Source organism: Anolis carolinensis, chromosome 4 (genome assembly GCF_035594765.1).
Source record: "Anolis carolinensis isolate JA03-04 chromosome 4, rAnoCar3.1.pri, whole genome shotgun sequence".
In the NCBI taxonomy this organism is placed as follows: Eukaryota; Metazoa; Chordata; class Lepidosauria; order Squamata; family Dactyloidae; genus Anolis; species Anolis carolinensis.
The window spans coordinates 15,492,348-15,518,464 of record NC_085844.1 but is presented as its reverse complement, the minus strand read 5'-3'; the positions used below and the strand labels follow the sequence as shown (position 1 = coordinate 15,518,464).

The following is a 26,117-nucleotide window of genomic DNA, read 5'->3' as shown; positions in this document are numbered from 1 at the left end:
TACCCAGACTTACATCCTATGTCTCTATGCTCAGAAGGATGGGGATTAATGTGATTTTTCCCTCTTGTGGGTTTCAAAATGCACTCCCTTCTATCCTCGCTTAATGTGTTTTTTCCCTCCAGTGGGACTCTTTTGTCCTCACTTAAAACCCCTCCTTAGCTTTCCCCATCCACTCCCCTTCATGGAGTTTAAGTTTGCTGTCCTTGGATTGTCTTGGTCCAGGTGTGGATCGTAACAACTATTTTAAAAGAAGTTACAGCTCCCTTCAAATCATTTCAGACTTAGCATAACCCTAAAGCGAATGTATTTCTGGAGTCCATCTAGATGAGGCGTGGGCAAACTTGGGCCCTCCAGGTGTTTTGGACTTCAACTCCCACAATTCCTAACAGCCTGCTGGCTGTTAGGAATTGTGGGAGTTGAAGTCCAAAACACCTGGAGGGCCCAAGTTTGCCCACGCCTCATCTAGATGGCCTTCAGGGGTCCCTTTGCATTCTACAAGCCCATGATTCAATCAAGACTCACTGCTCCAAGTCCTCTTTTCTCACCTGGCCAGGCTAATCTGATAAGGCCTCTCCCTTGTGCTTATAATAGCAAACACTTCCAAGCCAGTGAGTATATTTGCATTTCTATCAAGGCTATTGTTTCCAAACAGGTTTCATCGGGACCATTTGGGTTTCGGAATGACCCAGTCTGTGAACAGCAGAAAGCCCTCGACTAAAGGGAAAGGTGAGAATTGAAATGCCTTCCAGATTTTGCTCAATGATGAGGGATAATGGGAGTTGCAGTCTTAACATCTGCTTCCATCTCCCCCAATGTTTCTCAACCTTTGGGTCCCCAGATGTTTTGGCCTTCAACACCCAGAAATCCTAACAGCTGGGATTTCTGGGAGTTGTAACACAAAACACCTGGGGACACACAGGTTGAGAACCACTGGTCTACACTGTAGAAGCAATGTGGTTTAGACACTACTTTAACTGCCTTGGCTTAAGGATATGTAATGCCTTCTGCATGATATATACCCTTGGAATGCATTGTAGTGTTTTTAATAATGCTTTAACTTTATCAACTTTGGGTTGCTGTGAGTTTTCCAGGCAGTATGGCTAAGTCCCAGAAGCATTCTCTCCTGATGTTTTGCCCACATCTATGGTAAGCATCCTCAGAGGTTGTGGGGTCTGTTGGAAACTAGGAAAGTGAGGTTTATATATCTGTGGAATGATGTCTAGGGTGGGAGAAAGAACTCTTGTCTGCCTGAAGCAAGTGTGAATGTAGCAATTGGCCACCTTGATTAGCATTGAATGGCCTTCAAAACCTGGCTGCTTCCTGCCTGGGGGAGTCTTTTGTTATGAGGTGTTAGCTGATTGTTTCATGCCTGGAATCACCCTGTTTTCTGTGTTGTTCTTTATTTACTATCCTGATTTTAGAGTTTTTTAAATACTGGTAGCTAGATTTTGTTCATTTTCATGGTTTTCTCCTTTCTGTTGAAATTGTCCACATGCTTGTGGATTTCAATGGTTTCTCTGTCTAGACTGACATGGTGGTCGTTAAATAACTTCTTTATTTAAGCTTTTAATCTTGGTTTTTGTATGCTTTCATGTATGTATGTCCTGAACCTCCCTGAACCCAAATCCAGGCTGCCTACAACTCAACCATGAGCCCAATAAAACCTCTCCAAAGGTGCATCAGTCTACACTGTAAAATTAATCCACTTTGATATCATTTAAACTATGCAATCCCAGGAGTTGTAGTTTGGCGTCTTTGGCCAGAAAGGATCAAAAGCTCGAAAGACCATTCAGCTCTTGTGATTCCCAAGCCTTGAGCCATGGCAGTTAAAGCAGTTTCAAACTGCATCAATTCCACAGTGCAGATGCACCCACCCTAGGTTGCATTTTATGCAATGGTAACAAAACAAGGGGGAGAGAGAAAGCCTCTCTCTGCCAACACATCTCCCTTCCTCAAATACACTATTCTATAATGCATCATGTTAATAGGAGAAAATAGGAGAGGATTCAGGTAAGCAGCCACACCGGATTAAAGTGAATCGCGCAGTGCGGACAAAAGAGGGAGCTAGGAGGAGGGAGAAACCTCACACATAAACATACATACTTTCATACATATTTATATGCACACAAAAATATATTGATACACATGCAGGAGGAACTGAGTACTTTTCTTTGCAACCCTCCCCCCTTTTTACTCAATTTGGTTTCTTCCATCCCAATAAGAGTGAATTGGGAGGGAACCACACACATACACAAAATGGGTGTATATTTAATAATTCCTTTAAAAATTAGATTGACAATACCATACAGCACACATTAAATTATGTAATGCATAAAATGTGTTTTTTTCCCTCTCCCCCAAAAAAGTTATGAAAACATCAGGTGCCTTCGTGACTTTTATTCTTCCCTGTATAACATGCATACATACATACATATGTTCACATACATACATACACAAACCTCAGTGTTCTCTCTCCCATTTTGTAACCCCCGTCCCTCACCCAACTTGGTTTCTTCCATCCCAATTGAAAGGAAAGAGATACACAAAAGAATATACTCTCTATTTCCCCCTTTTGCACCCCCCCTACTCGATTTGGTTTCTTCCATCCTAATAATGAATCAGAAGGGAAACATACACATAGTAATAATACGTAGTAATAGTAGTAGTAATAGTAATAATACAAACAATAATACAAACATGCCAGGACCTCTGTGATCTCTCCCTTCTACAACCTTCCCTCCTCCCCCCAACCCAAGTTGGTATGTTCCACCTCAACAAGACCTCAGTGGTCTCTCCCCTTCTACAACATTCCCTTTCCCCCCCTAACCCAAATTGGTTTCTTCCACCTCAATAGTAGCCTAGCCCAGCTCAGCTCTTGGGTGCTTTCATTGAAGTCGAAAGGGGGGGAGGGAAGAAAAAAGGTGAGGGTCGCCGTCATCCTGGCCACGCCCCCTCCCTCGGGGTATGTGGGCGTGGCCTCGCCTCACTATTATCATTCCAAAGCGGGGGGGGGGGGGAATAAAGAGAAAAGAAAGGCGCCGCCTGCTCCTATGGAAATGAGCGGCTGGTTTGGCGGGAAAAAGGGGGAGGGGGCGGGGCTTCTCGCCGGGAGGGCTATAAAAGGGGGATTCGCCCGGGCTGGAGCCGTCAAAGCCGCTTGGCTCTTAGTGGAGGGAGGATCGCGGAGAAGAAGGGAAAGGAAGGCAGGGAGGCGCTTTCTGAGCGGATTTATTTCACACACGGAGACGTTTCCGACTCCCCTTTTTGGCCAACCCGGCTTTGGGACGCCTTTTTGAAAAACACCCGGCTCCGTCTACACACATTGTTGGGACTCTACAACCGATGTGAGCGCTCCGAAGCGGGACTTTCTCCGCCTGGGATTGGTTTTGAGTTTTTGTGGCATCTGTTTCTCGAGCCCGATCCGCTCTGCTGGCCGGGATTTGGGAGGAACCGGTAAGTGGAGAGAGATCCGGAGCATTGTTTGGTTTCCCGTCTTGTCTTCGCGGTGGAATGGAGTGGCGGGACTTCTGAATTCGGGGGCGTCTGCACTAGGGGGTTAACACGGTTTCGTACCACTTTGACTTAACTGCTGTGGGCAAGCGGGGGTTTGTGGTGTTTTTGTCAGGGAAGGTTAAAGTCCTTGTTGAACTGCAGCTTTGAGGCATGACAGTGGGAGCAGCGGTGTCAACGCGCGTTAATTCCGCAGTGTAGACGCACCCAAAATGCGGTTTTGATCTGAACCGGGTCTGAAAGGTTGAAGGTCTTGTTGAACTACAGCTGTGAGGCATGACAGTGGGAGCGGTGTCAATGCGCATTAATTCTGCAGTGTAGACGCACCCCCAAAAAACCCCAATACGGTTTTAATTTGAATCGAGTCTGAAAACGTCCTTGTTGAACTACAGCTTTGAGGCATTACAGTGGGAGCGGTGTGAAAGCGCGTTAATTCCGCAGTGTAGACGCACCCAAAATGCGGTTTTAACTAGAATCGGGTCTGAAAGGTTAAAGTCCTTGTTGAACTAATGCATTGGAGCATGACACCAGTGTCAACGCGCGTTAATTCTGCAATGTGGACGTATCCCAAAAACCTCAATGCGGTTTTAATTTGAGCCGGGTCTCAATGCGGGGTTTTCTTGCGCCGTTGCTGTTCCCCGGGAGCTTTAAATGCGGATCTTTTTGGGACTTCTCCATGGTGGGCGTGGATTGTCTTGTACAGGAGTGCATCTACACTGCGGAATAAACGCAGTTTAGCACCGCTTTAGAGGCTGTGGGATCCTGAGGGTTGTCGTTTGCGCTATTTTGGGTGGTGGTGGGGGGACAGAGAAGGTTACAGACTGTGACAAACGACAACTCCGGCGATTCCATAAGTCAGGGAAGTTAACGCGGTGTCAAACTGTATTCATTGTACAGTGTAGACTCAACCCGGAGTCGTGGTGACAGATCTGGGGTTCCATCGCATCGAGCGACTGAAGTTGAAGCGGTATCAAACTGCGTTAAGTGTACGCAGTGTGGCTGCACTCCCGAAATTCGCGGAGCTTTAAATTCTGGGCGTTTGGAATGCGTCTACATCTTAGAATTAACGCGGTTTGATACCGCTTTAACTGCCATGACTCCGTACTTTGGGATCTCAACGGGAGAGAGCTGGTGCCTCACTAAGTTACAAACCGCAGGGTGCCCTAACCATGGAAGCGGTATCAAAGTGCGTTAATTCCACAGTGTAGATGAATCCCGGGGCAGCAAAGGGAGGTGAGTCCTCTTAGGAATGTTTCGTAAGAGGAAGAAAAGAAGGAATGGGAGAACGGGAGAACGGGAGGCGAAAGGAGCCGGAGCGAAGGGAGGCGGGTTCGGGACCGGCGCCCCCTCGCCCTCGGCTCCGCAGCCCAGGCTTGCTAGGGAGTGAACTACCTCGGGGCGGAGAAGAGGCGGGACTGCAGAAAAGCGGGAAGGAGACGCTGGGAGTCTATGGAGGAGGCGGTGGCGCACCGCGCAAGGCGCTCCACTCTCACTTTTTCCCCCTCCTCTCCCTTAAGGTGGCTCCCGGGAACTCGCGAGTTCGAGCCCCGCCACCGGCGTTTTTTTTGCTGTCCTATATTTGGAACTGTCTTTTGCTTTATTATTTTATGAGAGAAGTATACATGCTGTCCATAAAGTCTCTTTACCATTTAATAACTTTTAAATGGTAAAATAGACTGCATGGACACTCTCCTTAGAATCAGATGCTTCTCTACATTGTAGAGCAGGCATGGGCAAACTTGGGCCCTCCGGGTGTTTTGGACTTCAACTCCCACAATTCCTAACAGCCGATAGGCTGTTAGGAATTGTGGGAGTTGAAGTCCAAAACACCCGGAGGGCCCAAGTTTGCCCATGCCTGCTCTTCTGAACACTTCCCTATGACTAAGAGTGTAATGAATGCAGTTTGACACCACTTTTAACCGTCTGTAGCTCAATAATTATGAAATCACAAGAGTTTGGCCACATTGGTGCCTTTCCAAAACAACAAACCCATAGCACGGCAGATAAAGTGGTGCCAATGAGTGTAGACTCAGCCTAAAGAGCTTGCAAATTGCAACTCCCATGATACTATAACACTGACCAAACTGCACCCAGAGGCAGGAAACATTGGACCAGTTCAGCCCACTAACCAGACCCCGGCTGGGTTTTGTTCCTCTCCCTCTTAGGCACCGTCGTCATCATCCGCCGCCACGATGCCCCTCACTGGGCCGAGTTTTCCGAGCCGGACTTACGATTATGATTATGACTCGGTCCAGCCCTACTTCTACTTTGAGGACGAGGAGGAGAACTTCTACCTGTCGGCCCACAACCGGGGCTGCGAGCTCCAGCCGCCGGCCCCTTCGGAGGACATCTGGAAGAAGTTCGAGCTGCTGCCCACCCCTCCCCTGTCGCCCAGCCGCCGTGGGGGCTGCTATTACCCCTCCGGCGCTGACCAGCTGGAGATGGTGACCGAGCTCCTGGGCAGTGACGCAGTCAACCAGAGCTTCATCTGCGACCCGGATGACGACGCCTTCGTCAAGTCCATCATCATCCAGGACTGCATGTGGAGTGGCGTCTCGGCAGCTGCCAAGCTCCAGAAGGTGGTCTCCGAGAAGCTGGCTTCCTACCAAGCTGCGCGGAGGGATGGCGGCATCAATGCAACACACAGCAGGGGTGGCAGCACCGGCAGCACATCGCCCACATCGCCACAGGCATCCCCATCATCCACCGCCTCCTCCTGCTCGTCTTCCTCAGCCTCATCTTCGCCCACTTACCTGCAAGACCTGGGCGCCTCTGCCGCGGACTGCATTGACCCCTCTGTGGTCTTCCCTTACCCTCTGGCAGAGAAGACCCCCAAAATCGAAGAGGAGGAAGAGGCTATCTCCCCAGAGGTCCACCCGGGGACACTCTTGGACACGCCACCCAACACCAGCAGTGACTCTGGTGAGTGTCCAGCTCCCAGGTGCATGGTTTCCCAGACTGTATTGACTTCAATGTGTTGTCGAAGGCTTTCATGGCTGGGATCACAGGGTTGTTGTATGTGTTCCAGGCAGTATGGCCATGTTCCAGAAGTATTCTCTCCTGACATTTCACCCACATCTATGGCAGACATCCTCAGAGGTTGTGAGGTATGGAGAAGCTAAGCAAGGAAGGTTTATATATCTGTGGAAAGTCCAGGGTGAGAGAAGAACTGGCCTCCAACTGACAAAGAGTTCTTCTCTCACCCTAGACTTTCCACAGATATATATAAACCTTCCTTGCTTAGTTTCTCCATACCTCACAAACTCTGAGGATGCCTGCCATAGATGTGGGTGAAATGTCATGGCCATACAGCCCGGAAAACATACAACAACTCTGTATTGACTTCAATTCCCAGAAGCCTTAGCTACATTGGCCAATAATCTGGGATCTGAAGTCCAAAATGCCTGGAAGGGTCATCCGTTTGTGGATGAATGCTGCTTGGCAGTACTTTAACTGCCCTGGATTCCTGGGACTTATAGTTTTGCAAGGTCTATAGCCTTCTCTGCTAATAATAAACTTTATTTATACACCGTCCTATCTCCCCAAAGGGACTCAGGACGGTTCCCAACGTATGGCAACCATTCAATGTCTGAAGAAAAACCATACAAACAATTTACATCAAGAGAAGGCACATTAGACAATATAAACAACCTAAATGTAACTTAATAAACCAAATGATGACAAAATGACCAAATAAATAAATAAATAAAAATATAAAGCACATTAGATATATATATATAAAGTGAGTACATCAAAACTCCAACAGGTGCGAATCAGGAGTCCAATGGTCAGGAGTACTAAACAGACTGCTCAGGAGCATTGGTGTCTCAGCAAACTACAGCTCCCAAGAATCCATCATATTGATCCAGGGTGGTTCAAGAGGTGTCAAACTGCTTTCCTTCCACAGGGTAGATGCACCCCTTGGTGATTCTCCTGTGGTTTTGTTTCAGTTGCCATAGTTGTACCTTATGGAGGGATATCTAGTGCAGTAGTCCCCAACCTTTGGACTTCCAGGTGTTTTGGACTTCAGCTCCCACAGTTCCTAACAGCTGGTAAGCTGGCTGGGATATCTGAGAGTTGAAGTTAAAACACCTGGAAACCCAAAGGTTGGGAACCACTGCTCTAGGCACTATAAGTCCCAAGTTTCCATAGGATGCAGTCAAAAGTGGGGTTAATAATAATCTTTATTTATACCCTGCCACCATCTCTCAGAGGGACTCAGGGCGGCTTACAAAGCACTCAAAGGTGCAAACACACAAAATACAAAAATTGCAGGAACAACAACATAAAACAATAACAGCCAACATAAATATCTCACTTCACAAAACCCCCTAGTTAAAATCAGTAAACTACAGCAATAGATGCAGGTACAAAACCACAATAATCCATCTCAGTCATGTAAAGTGCTTGGTGAGATCTATGGATCTTCGCCTTGCCATGCTATCCTTGCCTGACTGTAGTCCTGTGAAGACAGCCAGGGCTGCAGGGGCCAAATTTGAACCCACCTTTTCACTGGAGAGATTTGGAAAGGCAAGCAGGACTGGAAAAAGGTATACACGTGGAAATGTTGACTGTTTATTTTCATCTCCAGTTAGCAGAATCAATAGTAAATAGGTTGTGCTGTCTATACCTATACTATGTTCTAGCATACTGGTCTGAATCTGATTGGTTGCTGTCCAAGCCATTGATTCTGGTTGCTGAATGGCGCATTAATCCAATAAAGTCATTATAGTTTGCACCAACCAATAGGATCCAAGCAGAGAAGGGTCAGGTGGGCAAATTTGGGCTTTAATAGTCAGCATTCATTGACTGCACTGGCTGGGACTGGTTGCTTCCAGTAGGCTCTGGAGCCACAATCCCAAACAGGGTGTGGTTAGAAGGAAAATCCTATGCCTTCCCATTGTGTCTCATTGAACTCAGTATGGCTTACTTCTAAGGAGATACATATAGGGTTAAACTTTGGTGGGTTTTTTAAAATACCGCATTAGTGACACACATGGCTGGGCTTCCCATGAATTCCATTTCCTGGAAAGAAAGTTAAAAAAAAGGTTGGACAGCTTAAATTACACGATGGGGTCAGACCAGGGCTCTGGAGCGGGAACTTTTGAATTCCTTTAATCTTAACCTGCCCTTGGCTTGACCTGCAGAGACTGGGAAAGAGAGAGAGAGAGCATCAAGGAGGGAGAGAAAGAAAAAAAGAAAGGGTGAAAGCGTACTTGCAGCTGCTTTAAAGAGCCCAACTAGCCAAACTTCTTGTCTGTGGCATCAGTTCCGACAACTTGATCCACAGGGAGGAATGCCTGCTGGGAATTGAGAATTGGGAATGGGGTGGGGATGCAGTGCTAAAGGTGTTCTTGGAATTGGAGCCTGCATTTTTATGTAAGCTCCTGGGTGCGGCTGCAGCAGTCGTTCTCTTTTTGCCTTGAGCAGTCTCATTGTTCATCCCAAGTCACGCAAATGGATCTTCTGTTTCCTATTCAGGCACCCACCGGTGATTTCCAGGTCCAGAGAGGGAAGTGTGTGAGGAATCCGCTCTGGGTTTCAGTCTGAACTTCACAGGAGCTGCTTTGGTGGATGCATCTACACCAGGCATGGGCAAACTTGGGCCCTCGAGGTGTTTTGGACTTCAAGTCCCACAATTCCCAAAACACCTCGAGGGCCCAAGTTTGCCCATGCCTGATCTGCACTGGAATTAATTCACTTTTTAACTTCATCAATACCATAGAATCATGGGAGTTGTAGTTTCTCAAGGTCTTAAGCCTTCTCTGCCAAAGAGTGCTGGGGCCTCACCAAATTACAACTCTCAGGATTTCATAACATTGAGCCGTTGTGGTAAAAGTGCATTAATTTTATAGTGTACATGTACCCTATGGGGTTCAGTAAGGTTCAGGCTAAAGCCCAAAGGAGATCCTTATATGTTGTTGAAGGCTTTCACCTTGATTAGCATTGAAAAGCCTTGCAGCTTCAAGGCCTGGCTGATTCCTCCCAACAAATGGTTTTCCCCAGCATGAATCAGCCAGGCCTTGAAGCTGCAAGGCTTTTCAATGCTAATCAAGGTGGCCAATGACAACATTCACACTTGCCTCAAGTAGACAAAGAGTTCTTTCTCCCACCCTGGACCTTCCATAGATACATAAACCCCTCTTGCCTAGTTTCCAACAGACCTCACAACCTCTGAGAATTCCTGCCATAGATGTGGGAAAAACATCAGGAGAGAATGCTTCAGTAACATAGCCATACAGCCCGGAAAGCAACTCAAATCCATATACTTGGGAGCTGCAACTGCTTGTGCCTCGAGCTGCGCAGAAGTATGAACAGAACTGTTGCACATGCCAGTTTTGGTGATAGTACTCTAGTGCATATAGGAATGTTGCAATCTGGCAGAGCCTAGTGTTATCTCCCAAGTGTTTGGGACTATAATATCCTGAACTCATTCCCATTGGTCTGATGGGAGCCAATCCAAAAGACACCAGCTAATCCACAGCTAGGACTAGGCGTTACGATCCAGTCCCCTGCAGCAGAAACCCACCTTTCTTGTCAACATGTCCAAATAATAATAAAAATATTTATATCCCGCTTTTCTCCTTCATGGGACCCAAAGCAGCTTACAACATATTAAAACCATGTACACAATCCAAATACATCAATAATAGGTAATAAAACATTATTTACAACAATAATATACATTCAATACCTGACTGCTGTCTTTGGTTGACTGTTCAGAGTTATGCAACCCCATCATTTCAAGCATCTTCAGATCTGGGAGGGCAAGATCCACTTATCAGCCTTTTGCAGAGTCATACACTGCAGAAAATTGAGTCTTAACAGCCCTGTTAGTTCGGTTGCGTAAGAAATGGTATCTTCAGCCCTTGAAGAGAGAGGCTTTCATATTAGAGTGCATTGTACTATGAGGATCAGCGTGTCCTTCTTTATAGGTTTCAGTCAATAAGTGTCTCTGTAGTTGAAATGGCACAGTATAGTCCAGGAGATGAAAGAACTTAATGTATCCTTGCTTTTTCCCTTTCCAGAAGAGGAGGAGGAGCAAGAAGAGGAGGAAGAGGAAATTGATGTGGTGACCGTAGAGAAGAGGCAGCCCGCGGCGAAGAGGTCTGAGTCCAGCACGCACTCATCCCGGGGGCACAGTAAGCACCACCACAGCCCCCTGGTCCTCAAGCGCTGCCACGTCCCCATCCACCAGCACAACTACGCCGCCCCTCCCTCGACCCGCGTCGAGTATTCGGCAGCCAAGCGGCTAAAGTTGGACAGTGGCCGGGTCCTCAAGCAGATCAGCAACAACCGCAAATGCTCCAGCCCCCGCACCTCGGACTCTGAGGAAAACGACAAGCGGCGGACGCACAACGTCCTGGAGCGCCAGCGGCGGAATGAGCTCAAGCTGAGCTTCTTTGCTTTGCGGGACCAGATCCCCGAGGTGGCCAACAACGAAAAGGCGCCCAAGGTAGTCATCCTGAAAAAGGCCACCGAATACGTCCTCTCCATCCAGGAGGACGAACACAAACTCTTAGCGGAGAAGGAGCAGCTGAGGCGGCGGCAGGAGCAGCTGAAAAACAAACTTCAGCAGCTAAGGAACTCTTGTGTTTGAAAGGAAGGAAGCAAAAGAAAGTCTATAATAAACGTTTCACGGGGTGGGAAAAGGCAGATGTAGACTTTGGAAAGAGATGCCATCGAGACAAAGAAAATGAGACTGTTCCTTTAAAGAAAGAAAGAAAAGGACTGATGGATTCAGCCATGTATGAACTATGGAACTCTTTCCAGTTGCATGCTCAGAAAACTACACAACCTTGTCCAGAACCTCAGAAAAACTGCCTCCGAACTTTTAAAAAAACTTTGGGCAGAAATCTTGTTCAATGCTTGGGCAATGAACCTTTTTTTCACTTTATCTTTTTTTTTTTTTTGGTTATTTAAAGCATTTTTTTCTTAAGACAATTTACAAATAAAGAAAAACATTGCTCCCAGATCCTCCTGTAAATATATTTACAGTCTAATAATATGTACATAACTTTAATAAAAATCTTTATATAGAAAATTTTACAAAAATTCAACAAAAAATTCCTTTTAGGTTGTGGCAACTGGACTTATAATTATTCTTGTGCCATAACATTTCACATTTTTATTTAAAAGCTTTTTTTCTTTTTCTTTTTTAAATACAAATGATTTTATTTTCATTTTATATATAAATAAACTATTTGCCCAAAATTGTAATTGGCTTCGCCTTGTCAACCTTTTTATGTCTGTCTTGGGATTTGTACATGACATTAATTTCCGAAGAAGGGATTTCATAAGTGGTAGTAAGTGGTTATCTAAGCACATTTGACAATATTACACAACCAGGATTGCTGAAGAAGGGATTTCACAACACTATGTAACAAAACCTTGATTATTTTTTTATGTTTCTGGTTTGAAAGTGTTATTCCTGATTAATTATGCGAGACTTATTTTAAAAGTAGTTTTATACTCCAGAAACTTTGTTGTTGTGGCTGCCGCCTTGAGTCCTGTTCTGGGTCAAAAGTGGGATAGAAATAAATCAATGAACAAATAATGTGCTGCAGGATATCCCGCAAAAGCAAAGTTTTTGCAATTTAATAAACCTTTTCCATGTTTTTATGATAGAACCAATTAGGAAATGACATTTATAACCCAGGAGCAAAAATTGTGTTACATAGTGAAAGTCATAATAAGTGGGTTGCTGTGAGTTTTCCGGGCTGTATGGACATGTCATCTATGGCAGGCATCATCAGGTTGAGAGGTGCTGGAAACTAGGCAAGTGTGGTTTATATATCTATGGAGTGTTGGGTAGGAGAAAGAACCGTTTACCCTAAATGTTGCAATTGGCCAGTTTGATTAGCATTGAATAATCTTGCAGCTTCAAAGCCTGGCTGTTTCCTGCTGGGCGGAATCCTTTATTGGGAGGTGTTAACTGGCCCTGATGGTTTCTTGTCTGGAATTCCCTTGTCTTCTGCTTCTGGAACATGGCCATACAGCCCGGAAAATTCACAGCAACCCAGTGATTCCGGCCATGAAAGCCTTCGACAACACACTGGTAGTAAGTGGTTATCTAAGCCCATTCGACAACATTACATAACCAGGATTGCACAATCATGAACAATAGTAATCGTGAACATAAGCAATGAACACAAACTTGTTTTCATTTATATTATCACAAATATTATATAAATACCTTCAGGTGCATAAGGGATAAATGTGAAACATACATACATACATACATTTAGTATTAAAGACTTGGATCCCATCTCCAATATCTCTCATTATACTCAAGTATCCCAAAATTCAAAAGTAATTATGAAAATACAAATAGTTATTACAAAATCTAAACACTTCTAGTTCCTAATATTTTGAATAAGAGTTATTCAGCCTTTACAAACATTTCCAGATAAAGCATATTAAACATCGGAACAGCTTGAAGTCACTTTACAAGGAATATGTCAACAACACATTTAAATCTGCAACAATTAAAAACCATATGCCGTGCTGCCTTCAAGTCATTTCCTAATCGTAGGGTTTTCTTGGCAAGATCCCTGCTGAACCATGCAAACCCAAGTCACACTCTCTCAGCCTCACAGAAAAGCAAAGGCAAACCTCTCAACAAATCTAGTGAAGAAAACTGAGTGACAGGCTCATAAGTCACAAAGAACTTGAAGGCACACAACAACATATCTTGGAAGCGTTTCTTCTAGTGTGTGTGTGTACAGTAGAGTCTCATCCAACATAAACGGGACGGCAGAATGTTGGATAAGTGAAAATGTTGGATAATGAGGGACTAAGGAAAAGCCTATTAAACCTTAAATTACATCATCAAAATATCATGTTTTAGAACAAATCCACAGAAAAAGCAGTTCAATACACGGTAATGTTATGTAGTAATTACTGTATTTATGAATTTAGTACCAAAACATCATAGTGTATTGAAAACATTGACTACAAAACTATTGACTACTAAAAGGCAGACTGCGTTGGATAATACAGAATGTTGGATAAGTGAGACTACTGTATCTTCAATTTGAGTGTTAATTTATGGCAACCCCATGAATCCCATAGGGTTTTCCTTAGGCAAGGAACCCAGGTGGTTTTTGCCAGGTCCTTCCTTGGAAATACAGCATACAGCACATGATATTTATTGGTGGCCTCCCATTTAAGTTCTAAACTCAACAACCTGCTTAGCTTCCAAGGCAGAATCTTGTGCCCTTAAGAGTATTTACGCCACCCTACAACTTCCAAAATCCCTAAATCTATTTCCCTTATTCATTTCTTACCATTCTGAGAACTCATCCGAATAGCCACATTTCCAATTTCTGCTCCAGGTGAACATGTTTGCCATGGGCTAATAACGTCTCTTGTTAGATTTAATGCACTTTATGTATCTTGAGTATTAGGGGTTGATTTGTATTTAGTTTCCATACTTGGGTTCAGGCAGTGTTTTCCAAGTTTGAATACTCAGGACAGCCCTGTGAAGTACTTTACGTCTATACCCTTATTTGAAAACATGGATAAGCAGGCAATGAGGATTTTGGAGCACTGATTTGTCCAAACGATGAATGAATGCAAATGGGACATGCTAGCCTTTGTGCAGTTCTCTCAATGCAAATCCTTAAAACGGAATCAAAAGCTCTGGGATTTGTTCAGGCAGGTCTGTGCTACCTTCCCAAACAGGTTGCATGCCCTTGCAATTATACCTTTATTCCCTCCACAGTAGATTTGTTAGTGCAAGTGCTCACCCACTTATGCAATTCCTTATATGATCTGGAAATGAAAAAAGACAGTAAGCAACCACTGGTTCTCCAGCTGAACCACCCGCAACAAGCCGCTAGCAGTAAGGACTATACTAGTCTTTTTTCCTTGTGCACCAGCTTCACCGGAAGACCATATGTTCCAATTAATGTGGGAACGAGCAGAAGATCTTTTATTGCCCAATCTATGTTGACAGAATTTTTTATAGGCACGAGGCACGGTGTGTCTAACCGATGGCAGTTTTGTAAGAGAAAACCCCAAACCCTGGTTTTCCACCATTTATCTTGTTTACAACATCTGTGAACAAATGAAATGGTTTCAATTAAGCTTCTCATTAAGTGTTTTGAAAGCAGGGAATGTATGGTACTACACTCAGGTAAAAAATGAAATGCACAGATACAGGATGGGTGACACCTAATTTGACAAAGGGGAGGGTGACAGAGGGGGTGCCAAGTTTGTAGGTTATGTGCCAAGTTTGGTGCAGATCCATTGTGGGCTGGGTTCAGATTCCTCTTTGATTGTAGGTGAACTATACATCCCAGCAACTACAACTCCCAAATGTCAAGGTCTATTTTCCCCAAACTCCACTGCTGTTCACATTTGGGCATATTGCGTATTCGTGCCAAGCTTGGTCCAGATCCATAATTATTTGAGTCCACGGTGCTGTCTGGATGTAGGTGAACTACAACTCCAAAACTCAAGGTCAATGCCCACCAAACCCTTCCAGTATTTTCTGTTGGTCATGGGAGTTGTGTGTGCCAAGTTTTGGTTCAACTCCATTATTGGTGGAGTTCAGAACTATATTTGATTGTAGGTTAACTACCAATCCTAACCCCACCAGTATTCAAATTTGGGTGTATTGGGTATTTGTGCCAAATCTGGTCCAGTGAATGAAAATACATCCTGCATATCAGATATTTATATTATGATTCATAACAGTAGCAAAATTACAGTTACGAAAATAATTTTATGGTTGGGGGTCATCACGACATGAGGAACTGTATGTATTAAGGGGTCGCGGCATTAAGAAGGTTGAGAACCACTGCAATAGTGGAGCACAGTAAATTAAAAATGCCAATGTGATTCTAGGCTGTATCAGTAGGAGTATAAGTGTCTAGATCAAGGGAAGAAATAGTACCATTTGGTTCTACTGTGATCAGATCTCACCTGAAATATTGTGTCCAGTTCAGGCCACGAGAATTCAAGACAAGCTGAAATAAGTTCATAGAAAGGCAACAAAAGATGTGGAAGCCAAGCCCTATGACAAGGCACGTGGGGAGCTGGGTGAGTGTCACTTGGGGAGGTTATATGAAAGCCATGCTTCAGTCTTTGAAAGATTGAAGATGGAGCAAGTTTATTTTTCTGCAGCTCCAGAGAGTAGGACATAGAGCAATAAAGTCCAACTACAGGAAAAGAGATTCCAACTTAGCATTAGGAAGCATTTCCTGATGGTAAAAGCTTTTTGACAATGGGATATGCTTCCTCAGAGTGTGGTGGAGTCTCCTTTTTTGGTGATTTTTAAGAAGAAGCCAGATGGCAACTGCTCAAGAGTATTTTGATATGTTGTCTAAGGCTTTCATGGCCAGAATCACTGGGTTGCTGTGAGTTTTTCGGACTTTATGGCCATGTTTCAAAAGCATTCTCTCCTGATGTTTCGCCCACACCTATGGCAGACATCTTCACAACCTCTGAGGATGCCTGCCATAGATGTGGGCAAAACATCAGGAGAAAATGCTTTTGGAACATGGCCATACAGCCTGGAAAACTCACAACTATTTTGATAATGTATTCCTGAATGCAGAATGGGTTTGGACAGGATGGCCCTGGAGTCTCTTCCAACTCTATGATTATATACCGTATATACTCGAGTATAAGCCGACCCGAATATAAGCCAAGACACCTAATTTTACCACAAAAAAACTAGGAAAACATTGACTCCAGTATAAGCCAAGGGTGGTAAATTTCAGAAATAAAAATAGATACCAATAAAATTACATTAATTGAGGCATCAGTAGGTTAAATGTTTTTGAATATTTACATAAAGCTCAAATTTAAGATAAGACTGTCCAACTCTAATCAAATCATTATTCTCATCTTCTTCAATGTACCCTTTTAATAATAATAGGGTAAAATAATACATGTAATAATAATAATAAATACAGGAAAATAATACATGTAATAATAAATAGAGTAAAATAATAAATAGAATAATAATAATAATAAAAGTGAAATAATAAATGGAATAATAATAATAATAATAGAGTAAAATAAATGTAATTGTAGCAACAATAATAGAGAAAAATAATAAATGCAATAATACCAATAATAATAGAGAAAAATAATAAATGTACCATATATTCTCGAGTATAAGCTGACCCAAATATAAGGCAACCAGGACCCTCACCCGAGTATAAGCCGAGGGGGGCTTTTTCAGTCTTAAAAAAAAGGGCTGAAAAACTAGGCTTCTACTCGAGTATATACAGTAGTTCTGAGATCTCCTTGTTCCCTATACATTTGTCTTTCGGGTTTGGGTATTGGGCTAGTTGTTTCAAACTTACCATAACACAATGCTTTAACAGGGCTTTCTTGGCAAGATTTGATCAGAGGGGTTTGCTATTGTTGTCTTCTGAGGCAGAGTGGGTGTCGCTGCCCCAAGAATCCCCATTGGGTTTCCACGGCTGAGAAGAGAGTCTACACCAGGCATGGGCAAACGTTGACCCTCCAGGTGTTTTGGACTTCAACTCCCACAATTCCTAATATCCGGTAGGCTGTTAGGAATTGTGGGAGTTGAAGTCAAAAACACGTTTGCCTATGCCTGGTCTAAATTCTGGTCTCACAGAATCCTAGTCCAACACTCAAACCATTATACCACACTTCACTTTTCAAAGAGAAAATAGGATTTCCAACACCTTCTTTAGCACAGTGTCCTCCAGATGTGTTGGATAACAACTCCCAATATCTCAAATCTGCATGACCAAGAATAAATTTGAAAGTAGAAGTGAAGATTCAAATTGTGATATTTTCTTGTTTTCCACAATTCAGACCATTTCACCCTGAACTCAGCTATTGTATCAGACTCTGACTGCACTAAATCTGCATCCTAAAAAGCATCCTAGAGCCTTTAAAACGACAACAGTGCAGGGTAGTGGTGGAATCCTGCCCTTCCATGAAACAATGCATCTCCAATCCAGGCTGGATCATTTTGAACACCCCCTCTCCTATCTGACAAAACTATTTTCAATGATAATCACTAAACACATCATAAAGAGTTCCACATGTGGAGAGCTGCACGATTTGCACCTCTCATTTACATGATCCTTGTATTAATAAATGAGCGCAGCTTTCAGGAAACATATGGCTGATGGCCTGCGGCCAAGGGTTGCAGAGGTGGTGCCAGCTGCAACAGCAGCAGCAGCAGCTGAGTTGTCAAAGGCTTTCACGGTCAGAATCACTGGGGTGTTGTATGGTTTCCGGGCTACATGGCTGTGTTCTAGCAGCATTTTCTCCAGTCATTTTGCCTGCATCTGTGGCTGGATCCTCTGAAGATGCCAGTCACAAATGCAGGCGAAATATCATGAGAAAATGCTGCTAAAACACAGCCATACCACCCGGAAACCACACAACACCCCAGCTGTGTGCCTTCAAGTTGTTTCTGACTTACGGCAACTGTAAGGCAAGCCTATTACTGGAGAGTCAGCAGTGAACATTATGTGATTTGATAAAGGTCACCCAGGTGTTTCCATAGCCAAGTGAAGATTCAAACTCTGTTCTTCAAAGCCCAATTCTCAAACCACTGTACCATGCTATGCTCATTAGGGCTCAATTCCAAGGATGGCATTGGTGCCTATGTTCCATACTTTGCTAGGCTGTGGGCATATTTTCAAGGTTTTAAGAAATGTTGTACCTCAGACCCTACACTGCTGTGGCTACATAGCTGTTGAATACCTGGTATGAATTCTGGAGGCAGAGATGGTTGCTTCAAGGAGTCCCAGCTTCATTTGAAGAGGTGACTACTAGCCAAGAAGGCAGACAGAAAGTGGCTGAAGTGTGTTGACATTGCTACTGCCTTCTTAGTTGGTGCCAACAACGATCCTTATAAAGTTTTTACTACAAGAAGGAAACAAATTCTCTTGGATCATAACAAGAGCTAGGCAAAACTGTCACTGTAAGAGTCCCAGATCTCTCCCTCATCATCCTCAGACCTGTGGAGAGGAGCCCATGGACCATCAGGCAATGCTTGTGCCTGCATCTCTCCCTAAATCCACCTCACTTCCTCCCTGCTCTTGCTTGCTCTTGGGGACCATATCTGCACTTATGGCTTGACCCCCACTTTTATTGCCCTATCCTTGTTATGCCATGGCTTCCCAGTAGCCTCAGGCTAAAGCATGCCATTGCAGTCTTTACTTTATCTTGACCATACTTTAGCCACACTTTTCCTTTGTGTGATGTTGTAAATTATGAAAGGAACACACACTGCTTTTATCCTTCCTACTCCTAATCTATTCTCAGAACACCTCCATTAAGGTAGGCAAAGTTGAGAGAGAGAGAAAGAAGAGGGTGACAAGCTAAGGACACCTTCTGGGTTCAATGGTTCAGAAGGAATTGCACCCCAAATCCCAAAAGTCCAACATGTGAAACTCAGGAATTGAGGTGCTCAATAAGGTTTTCCCCAAGCCTGGATGGAATACACAGCACCATAAGCAAGAAGTGGAAGGGTTATAGAGCAAACCTGGAGTCCCCAGAGTCATTTTCTGTGCTCAGAATTCAGAGTGGCCAGTCCCGTCCCCCCCCGATATTTGGTGTTTGGAGTCCCAAGACTTTTGTGGGCCCCCTCAAAGGGTCATATATTTTCAATCCCTTTCTAACCTAAAAGGCAAGGAGATGAAAGCAACAGAAAAATCTCTCTCTCTTTCTCTCAGTCACATAATCGTTTCCGACTCTTTGTGACCTCATGGACCAGTCCACGCCAGAGCTCCCTGTCGGCCGTCACCACCCCCAGTTCCTTCAAGGTCAGGCCAGTCACTTCAAGGATACCGTCCATCCATCTCGCCCTTGGTCAGCCTCTCTTCCTTTTTCCTTCCATTTCCCCCAGCATCATGATCTTTTCCAAGCTTTCCTCTCTCCTCATGATGTGGCCAAAATACTTCAACTTTGCCTCTAATATCCTTCCCTCCAGTGAGCAGCCAGGAATTATTTCCTGGAGGATGGACTGTTTGGATCTTCTTGAAGTCCAAGGCACTCTCAGGATTTTCCTCCAGCACCAGAGTTCAAAAGCGTCTATCTTCCTTCGCTCAGCCTTCCTTATGGTCCAGCTCTCGCATCCATAGGTTACTATGGGGAATACCATTGCTTTCACTATATGAATCTTAGTTGCCAGTGTGATGTCTCTGCTTTTCACTATTTTATCAAGGTTGGCCATTGCTCTCCTCCCAAGAAGCAAACGTCTTCTGATATCCTGGCTGCAGTCTGCATCTGCAGTGATCTTCGCACCTAGAAATATAAAGTCTGTCACTGCCTCCACGCTTTCTCCCTCTATTTGCCAGTTATCAATAGGTGTGGTTGCCATGATCTTGGTTTTCTTGATGTTTAACTGCAACAGAAAAATAGAAGCCTACAATTAACTGTCTGGTTCAATCACACACACACACACACCTCCTTTTGATTTATAAATCTTAAAACAATATCATATTTATTTATGTCAGCCTAGCAGCTTTCTCCTCTGGGAACGTGTCCAATTTTCTCTGCAAGCCACTTTGCCATAATGATGTGACAGTTTGATTTCCCCACAGGTTTTTTCTTTTAAAAAAGGATTGTATAATTAGGTGCTATGAATTAACAGGTTTTTAGAAGGAAAACGGGGCTCTAGGAGGGACAAATAGAACAAGCTGTTTCTGGATTTTCAAAAGGAAGGGTTTCAAGGGATGAAAGTAGACCTGCTCACCTCATTAGCCCTTTTAACTTCTGACATATTAATAGGTATGTGCACACAGAGGTAGAAAAAGTACAGAAGTGGGAGGGAAGCACTTGTCAGAATTTGTATAGGCATACCTTGGTTAACAAACCCACTGACAATGAATTGTAGTATTCGGACCTTTTGGGTCTACTGTAACTGTGCCCACCTGCCCAGAACAAGCAAGGTAAATGGAAGCTGCCAGAAAGAGAAAAAGAGAGAAAAGAGATAGGATGTGTCTGCCTTAATGCCTACTCTTATTACAATTTTTAAAAGCATAAACAGCTGGCCCTCCACACCTGTGGTTTTCACTTTTGCAGATTTGATTGCTCAGGGAATTTTCTTGATATGCTGTCTCTAGGAATCTAAAGATCCACACAAAATTGATCATTGCATCATACTGGAGGCTCTATAGGAGCCCCCGGTGGTGCAGTGGGTTAAACCCTTGTGCCGGCAGGACTGATGACTTGAAGATTGGGTTGCTGACCTGAAGGTTGCTGGTTCGAATGCAACCTGGGGAGAGAGCAGATGAGAGAAGCCTTCTGCAAGAATGGTAAAAACATCAAAAGGAGACTTTAATGCCCGGATTGGAGATGCTTCAGAGGGCTTTTTGCCACCCTTAAGTTTAGAATTGGAGGATATCTTTTTAGCCTCTCATACCTCAGTGGATGATAAATATATAAAAACATCAAAACATCTGGACAACATCCTTGCAGACGGCCAATTATCTCACTCCAGAAGTGACTAGCAGTTTCTGAAGTCACTCCTGACACGGAAAAAAAAAGCTGGAGGGCCTAGAAACAACAACAACAACAACTCACCCCACCATCTCCCCAAAGGGACTCGGGGCACTTTCATGAAGACCAAGTCCAGCATAAACAAGGAATTCAAAGTTACATAATTTAAAAATCCCCGGAAAGGAGTTGTCTCAGGTTTTAAAAAGTGAGTTTGTTAAAAAAAAAAAATCACACCCACCCACACACACTTTGGCTGGGGTTTTGACCCCCTATTTAACCCCAAACAAATGTGGAGGTTTGATTGCACAGTCAGCTCTCCATATCCATAGATTCAGCATCCATGTATCCAACTGCCCATAGCCTAAAAATATGTTTTCAAACACCCCAAAAAGTAAACCTTAATTTTGACATTTTATATAAGGGACACCATTTTACTACACAATTGTATATAATGAGATTGGAGCTTTTAAGGAATTTGGGATCTTGGGGGTGGGGGGGAGGTTCCTGGAACCAAATCTCAGCAGATATCAAATGCAATTTACAAATTAATTACTCAAAAATTAGATTGAAAATGTCCTTTATACGAATTTCTAGATCATCCCCTGTGATTCTATGGTCATCTTCCTCTGGTCATCATGGAGGACACAGGGATTTCTTGAGAGAACATGTCTCTAGGACATTTCTGGGTCCTGCAACACAATTTTATAATTAGCTTTCAATAAAGTTGACCATAAAACTGTGCTATGAGTAAAAGAACTTAGACATTTCTAGAGAGTTATCTCCCCGGCCCTCCAAAAGGAGTTAATTCTTTGTTGAATTCTTTCATTTTTACAAAGGTCTTGTGCATCTAATTCCAGTGAATGAGGAGAGCTGATTGTATATTAAAAAAAACTGTCGTGCCATGTATTGCTTGAGCATTTTTTGACATATATTGTAAGTCACTCTGTCAAAAAAAACCCTGCATTTATTTGGACCAACGAACTAGGATTGTGTCTCCGTGTGATGAGGGGACCAAATGCAATCAGTGAATTCAATTTTTATTTAATGAGCATGGCGCATGAATACACGCCGTCTCACCCATCAGGAAAGAACCCAGCTGTGCCGGGGACAGCATGCAGCCTTTTTGATCATGCAAAATTAAACAGAGAGATCCTGGGTTTACCTTTTAATTTCCTCCTCGCAGCCTCTCTTTCATTTTGGGCGAATTACACACGAGGTGGAGGCAAACAGGCGTCTCATCACGCAGCAGACGGCAACATCCCTGGCCTGTCCTCAAGGCTCTTGGAGGACATTTCCATAAGTGATTCGATGACCTGGCAGGGTTTCGGGCTTGGAGGGAGGGAGGGAGGGAGGCCAACCCAAGCTAGAACAGCCCCACTTTGCGTATTTTGGGCTGATGTTTGATAGCACAGGTTGATCATGTCCATAAACCATGCCAATTCTAAACCACAATTAAAGGGCATGAGTCACAATATGGGTTCATAAAAGGAACACAATTAAACTTTAGCATCCCCAGGAGGTTTCGAGGAAACTAATTAGCTCCAAATGATGGAAAGGTTGGTTATCTCAGGGTGCATCTACAGTGCAGAATGAATGCAATCTAACACCACTGAAATTGCCAGGGTCCAATGCTATGGGATTTGTTGATTTGAGAGGCAACAGAATTCTTTGGCAGAGAATCCTTGCAAACTACAACTCCCTGGATTCCATAGCATCTAAAAAGGTGCCAAATTGCATTCATTCCTCAATATAGATAAACAGCGTTGTGACCTTAGAGTCTTTCAACCTTGCCTTTTGGTTGATGACATTGATTTACTCTCGGGCTGTGCATGGTTAGGCTCTTTTTGGACTAGAGCTCCTAAAATCCCCCTGGGGCTGGTAATACAGTAAAGTCTCACTTATCCAACACTCACTTATCCAACGTTCTGGATTATCCAACACATTTTTGTAGTCAATGTTTTCAATACACCGTGATATTTTGGTGCTAAATTCGTAAATACAGTAATTACAACATAACACTACTGCGTATTGAACTATTTTTTCTGTCAAATTTGTTGCAAAACATGATGTTTTGGTGCTTAATTTGTAAAATCATAACCTAATTTGATGTTTAATAGGGTTTTCCTTAATCCCTCCTTATTATCCAACATATTCGCTTATCCAATGTTCTGCCGGCCCGTTTATGTTAGACAAGTGAGACTCTACTGTAATAATAATGATGGTGATAGTAATAATTATAATGATAACTTTATTCTTATATTCTGCCCTATTTCTCTGATGGGACTCGGGGCAGCTCACATGTGGACCAAGCCCAGCATTACACAATATAATACAATCACATAAACACATTTAAAACATATACACATAAAATCATAAAACATAGAATACATTAAAATATACTCATATATACATTAATAATTCCTTGAAACATACTCAAGGGTCCTAGGGGCCCTTTTGCAGTGTTTTGCATCACACTAATTCTACTCTTGTGGGATGTGTAGTTTAGGGATTTAGATTGATAATTCTCAGACAAAGGGCCTTATTGCCCTGTTGTTATGTGGGTTCTTGTCAACTCTGACTGATGGCAACCTTATCATAGGATTTTCTTGATATGATTTATTTAAAGAGGATTTGTCACTGTTTTCTTCTGTGTCAACCTCAGGACCCACGGGACATATTCAACCCTCCATGTTATTTTATGTGGCTCTCCAGATGCTGGACTACAACTCCCATATTCCTCATCATTAGACATCACGACTAGAGCTGATATGAGTTGAAATACAGTAACATCTGCAGTTTAGTGTGTTTAGTCAAGATAGTGGGGCTTGGATTTAGACACAAGGCTTGTGGTTGTGATGCCCAAATTTAAAATGTGTTTTTATCTTTCCCCAACCTCAGAGCCACAAGTGCTCTGCAATTGGGCTGCAATTCCCATTATTCCCAGTCAGTGTAGTGGATAATCAAAAGGGATGGGATGTGGCATTTAAAAACATCTGGGCACCCAAAAACTTAAGAGCACTGACCGCTATCTAAATAAATTATAGTTGGCCCTTTGTATCTATGGATTCAGTGGTTGAAGACACCCATGAGGCAGATGTGGCTCTCCATGAAATTGAGTTTGACAGCCATGCTCTAAGATTAAGAGAGTCAGTTTATATGGCTGGTGGACATTTCTTGGCCTCCAGCATTCAAATACCTGAATGCAAGTGGTCCAGCAATGTTAGAATGGGATCGATGAGAAACTGCAGCAGTTTGCTTTTGCCTGAAATGACTGGGACAAGCCTTTTCTTTTCCCCTTTGCTGAATGAACTGAGTACAAATTGTTTTTATACTTTGAGCTCAGTTTGTACCAAAGGAAGTAAACAGGAAGTGATAGGAAGAGAAGAAAAATGGGCTATTTTAAAAGCAGTTGAAAAAGCAGAAGGGCAAAGGATTAATCAGTGCCTTCCTAACTTCCAAAGTTCAAGGTTTGAAACCTGGTTTCCCAGATCTGCTATAGGGTTGCTGTAGGTCAGAGATGACTTGAAGAACAGACAGGTAACTCTGTCTAAGGTGTTTTGAGTTGGGCATCTGTTTTGAAAAAAGGTGTTTTGAAAAAGATACTAATACTTATAAAGGCATTGACTGGCCAATTCATTATCCATTACATACTACTTTGTCCTGTTTGTATTCTGTGGAGCATATTAAGTTAGTGAAATTTCAGCTAATATATTATAATGAAATGTTAATAGCATGACAGGTTATTTCAGGATGTGATTTTGCATAGTTCTGGTTTAGGATAGCATTAAGGAATTATCAAAAGTGCTGGGGGAAAGTCTTAAGATAACTCTCAGAAGTTTGAACTAAAACTCGGAAAGGAGTCATTGCCCCGGTGACATGGAACCAGGAACTGTCACAAAGGCACAGGTTCAATTGAAAGAACTGGTAGAGCCCAATAAATGATTAAGCTTCAATCAAGACAGCTTTATCCAAATATCAGAATGGCTGTCATAAAGAAGAAGGGTCAGATTTGCTATGGAATCATGGGAGTCATCATTTTACAAGGTCTTGAGCCTTCTCTTCCAGGTTTCTCAATCATTGTGCCATGACAGTTAAAAAGGTGTCAAAACTGCATTGCTTCTATAGTGCAGATGCACCACTGAAGTGGAATAAATATATATAGAGAGGTGTAGTGTGAAAAGATCCACTGTATTTCCATCTTACATTATGCAGGGAGCTGGAGAGACTCTTTCCAAGATAATTTCCAACCTCAAAATTTTGGGTTGCTGTGAGTTTTCCAGGCTGTATGTCCATGTTCCAGAAGCCATTCTTTCCTGACGTTTCACCCACATCTATGGCAGCTATCCTCAGAGGTAATGAGGTCTGTTGGAAACTAGTCAAGTGGGGTTTATATATCTCTGGAGTGTCCAGGGTGGGAGAAAGAACTCTTGTCTGTTTGAAGAAGGAGTGAACATTGCAATTGCCCACATTAATTAGCATTGAATAGCCTTTCAGCTTCAAGATCTGGCTGCTTACTGCCTGGGGGAATCCTCTGTTGGGAGATGTTAGCTGGCCCTGATTGTTTCCTGTCTGAAATTCCCCTGTTTTCAGAGTTGTGTTCTTTTTTTAATGCCCTGATTTTAGTGGGTTTTTTAACACTGGTAGCCACATTTTGTTCATTTTCATGGTTTCCTCCTTTCTGTTGAAATTGTCTACATGCTTGTGGCTCAGAAAACAGAGGAACTCCAGATATGAATCAATCAGGGTCAGCTAACACCTCCCAACAAAGAATTATCCCAGGCAGTAAGCAGCCAGACCTTGAAGCTGAAAGACTATTCAATGCTAATCAAGGTGGCCAATTGCAATGTTCACACCTGCTTCAAACAGACAAGAGTTCTTTCTCCCACCCTGGACCTTTCACAGATATATAAACCCCACTTGACTGGTTTCCAACAGACCTCATTACCTCTGAGGATACCTGCCATAGATGCAGGTGAAACGTCAGGATAGACTGCTTCTGGAACATGGCCATACAGCCTGGAAAACTCACAGCAACCCAGTTATTCTGGCCATGAAAGCCCTCGACAACTCAAAATCTTGTTGCCGTGATTTTACTCTTTCACCAGGGAAGTCTGTCCTCTGTTGTTATTACTAAAGGGAAATTGTAAATGTTGCTC

General features: G+C 43.3%; 1 protein-coding gene and 1 long non-coding RNA gene across 3 annotated transcripts; one reads left to right on the top strand and one right to left on the bottom strand.

The window, feature by feature from the left end:
* The first annotated feature begins 619 nt into the window (after positions 1–619).
* myc (MYC proto-oncogene, bHLH transcription factor) lies at positions 620–11,730 on the top strand. Of its 2 annotated transcripts, none has more exons than XM_008108209.3 (3): positions 620–726; positions 5,676–6,432; positions 10,539–11,730. In XM_008108209.3, the coding sequence occupies exons 2-3, from the start codon at positions 5,703–5,705 to the stop codon at positions 11,108–11,110; spliced, it is 1,302 nt and encodes a 433-aa protein (XP_008106416.2). In that variant the 5' UTR covers positions 620–726; positions 5,676–5,702; the 3' UTR covers positions 11,111–11,730. The 2 variants fall into 2 exon arrangements, with proteins under 2 accessions (XP_008106416.2, XP_003219450.2); XM_003219402.4 differs by lacking the exon at positions 620–726 and adding an exon at positions 3,132–3,453.
* A 5,543-nt stretch (positions 11,731–17,273) lies between these two features.
* On the bottom strand, positions 17,274–25,845 carry LOC134298788 (uncharacterized). The gene is made up of 2 exons (XR_010005870.1): positions 20,323–25,845; positions 17,274–19,864 (listed from the first exon to the last, which is right to left on the bottom strand). It is a non-coding gene; the product is annotated as an uncharacterized LOC134298788 (long non-coding RNA).
* Between the last annotated feature and the right edge of the window lie 272 nt (positions 25,846–26,117).

What these genes read in the sequence shown, in the direction of transcription:
- myc (XM_008108209.3), top strand. Translation starts at nt 5,703, where the DNA reads ATGCCCCTCACTGGGCCGAGTTTTCCGAGCCGGACTTACGATTATGAT. An exon ending in CAACACCAGCAGTGACTCTG is followed by an intron (nt 6,433 to 10,538) that starts GTGAGTGTCCAG and finishes TTCCCTTTCCAG; the next exon opens with AAGAGGAGGAGGAGCAAGAA.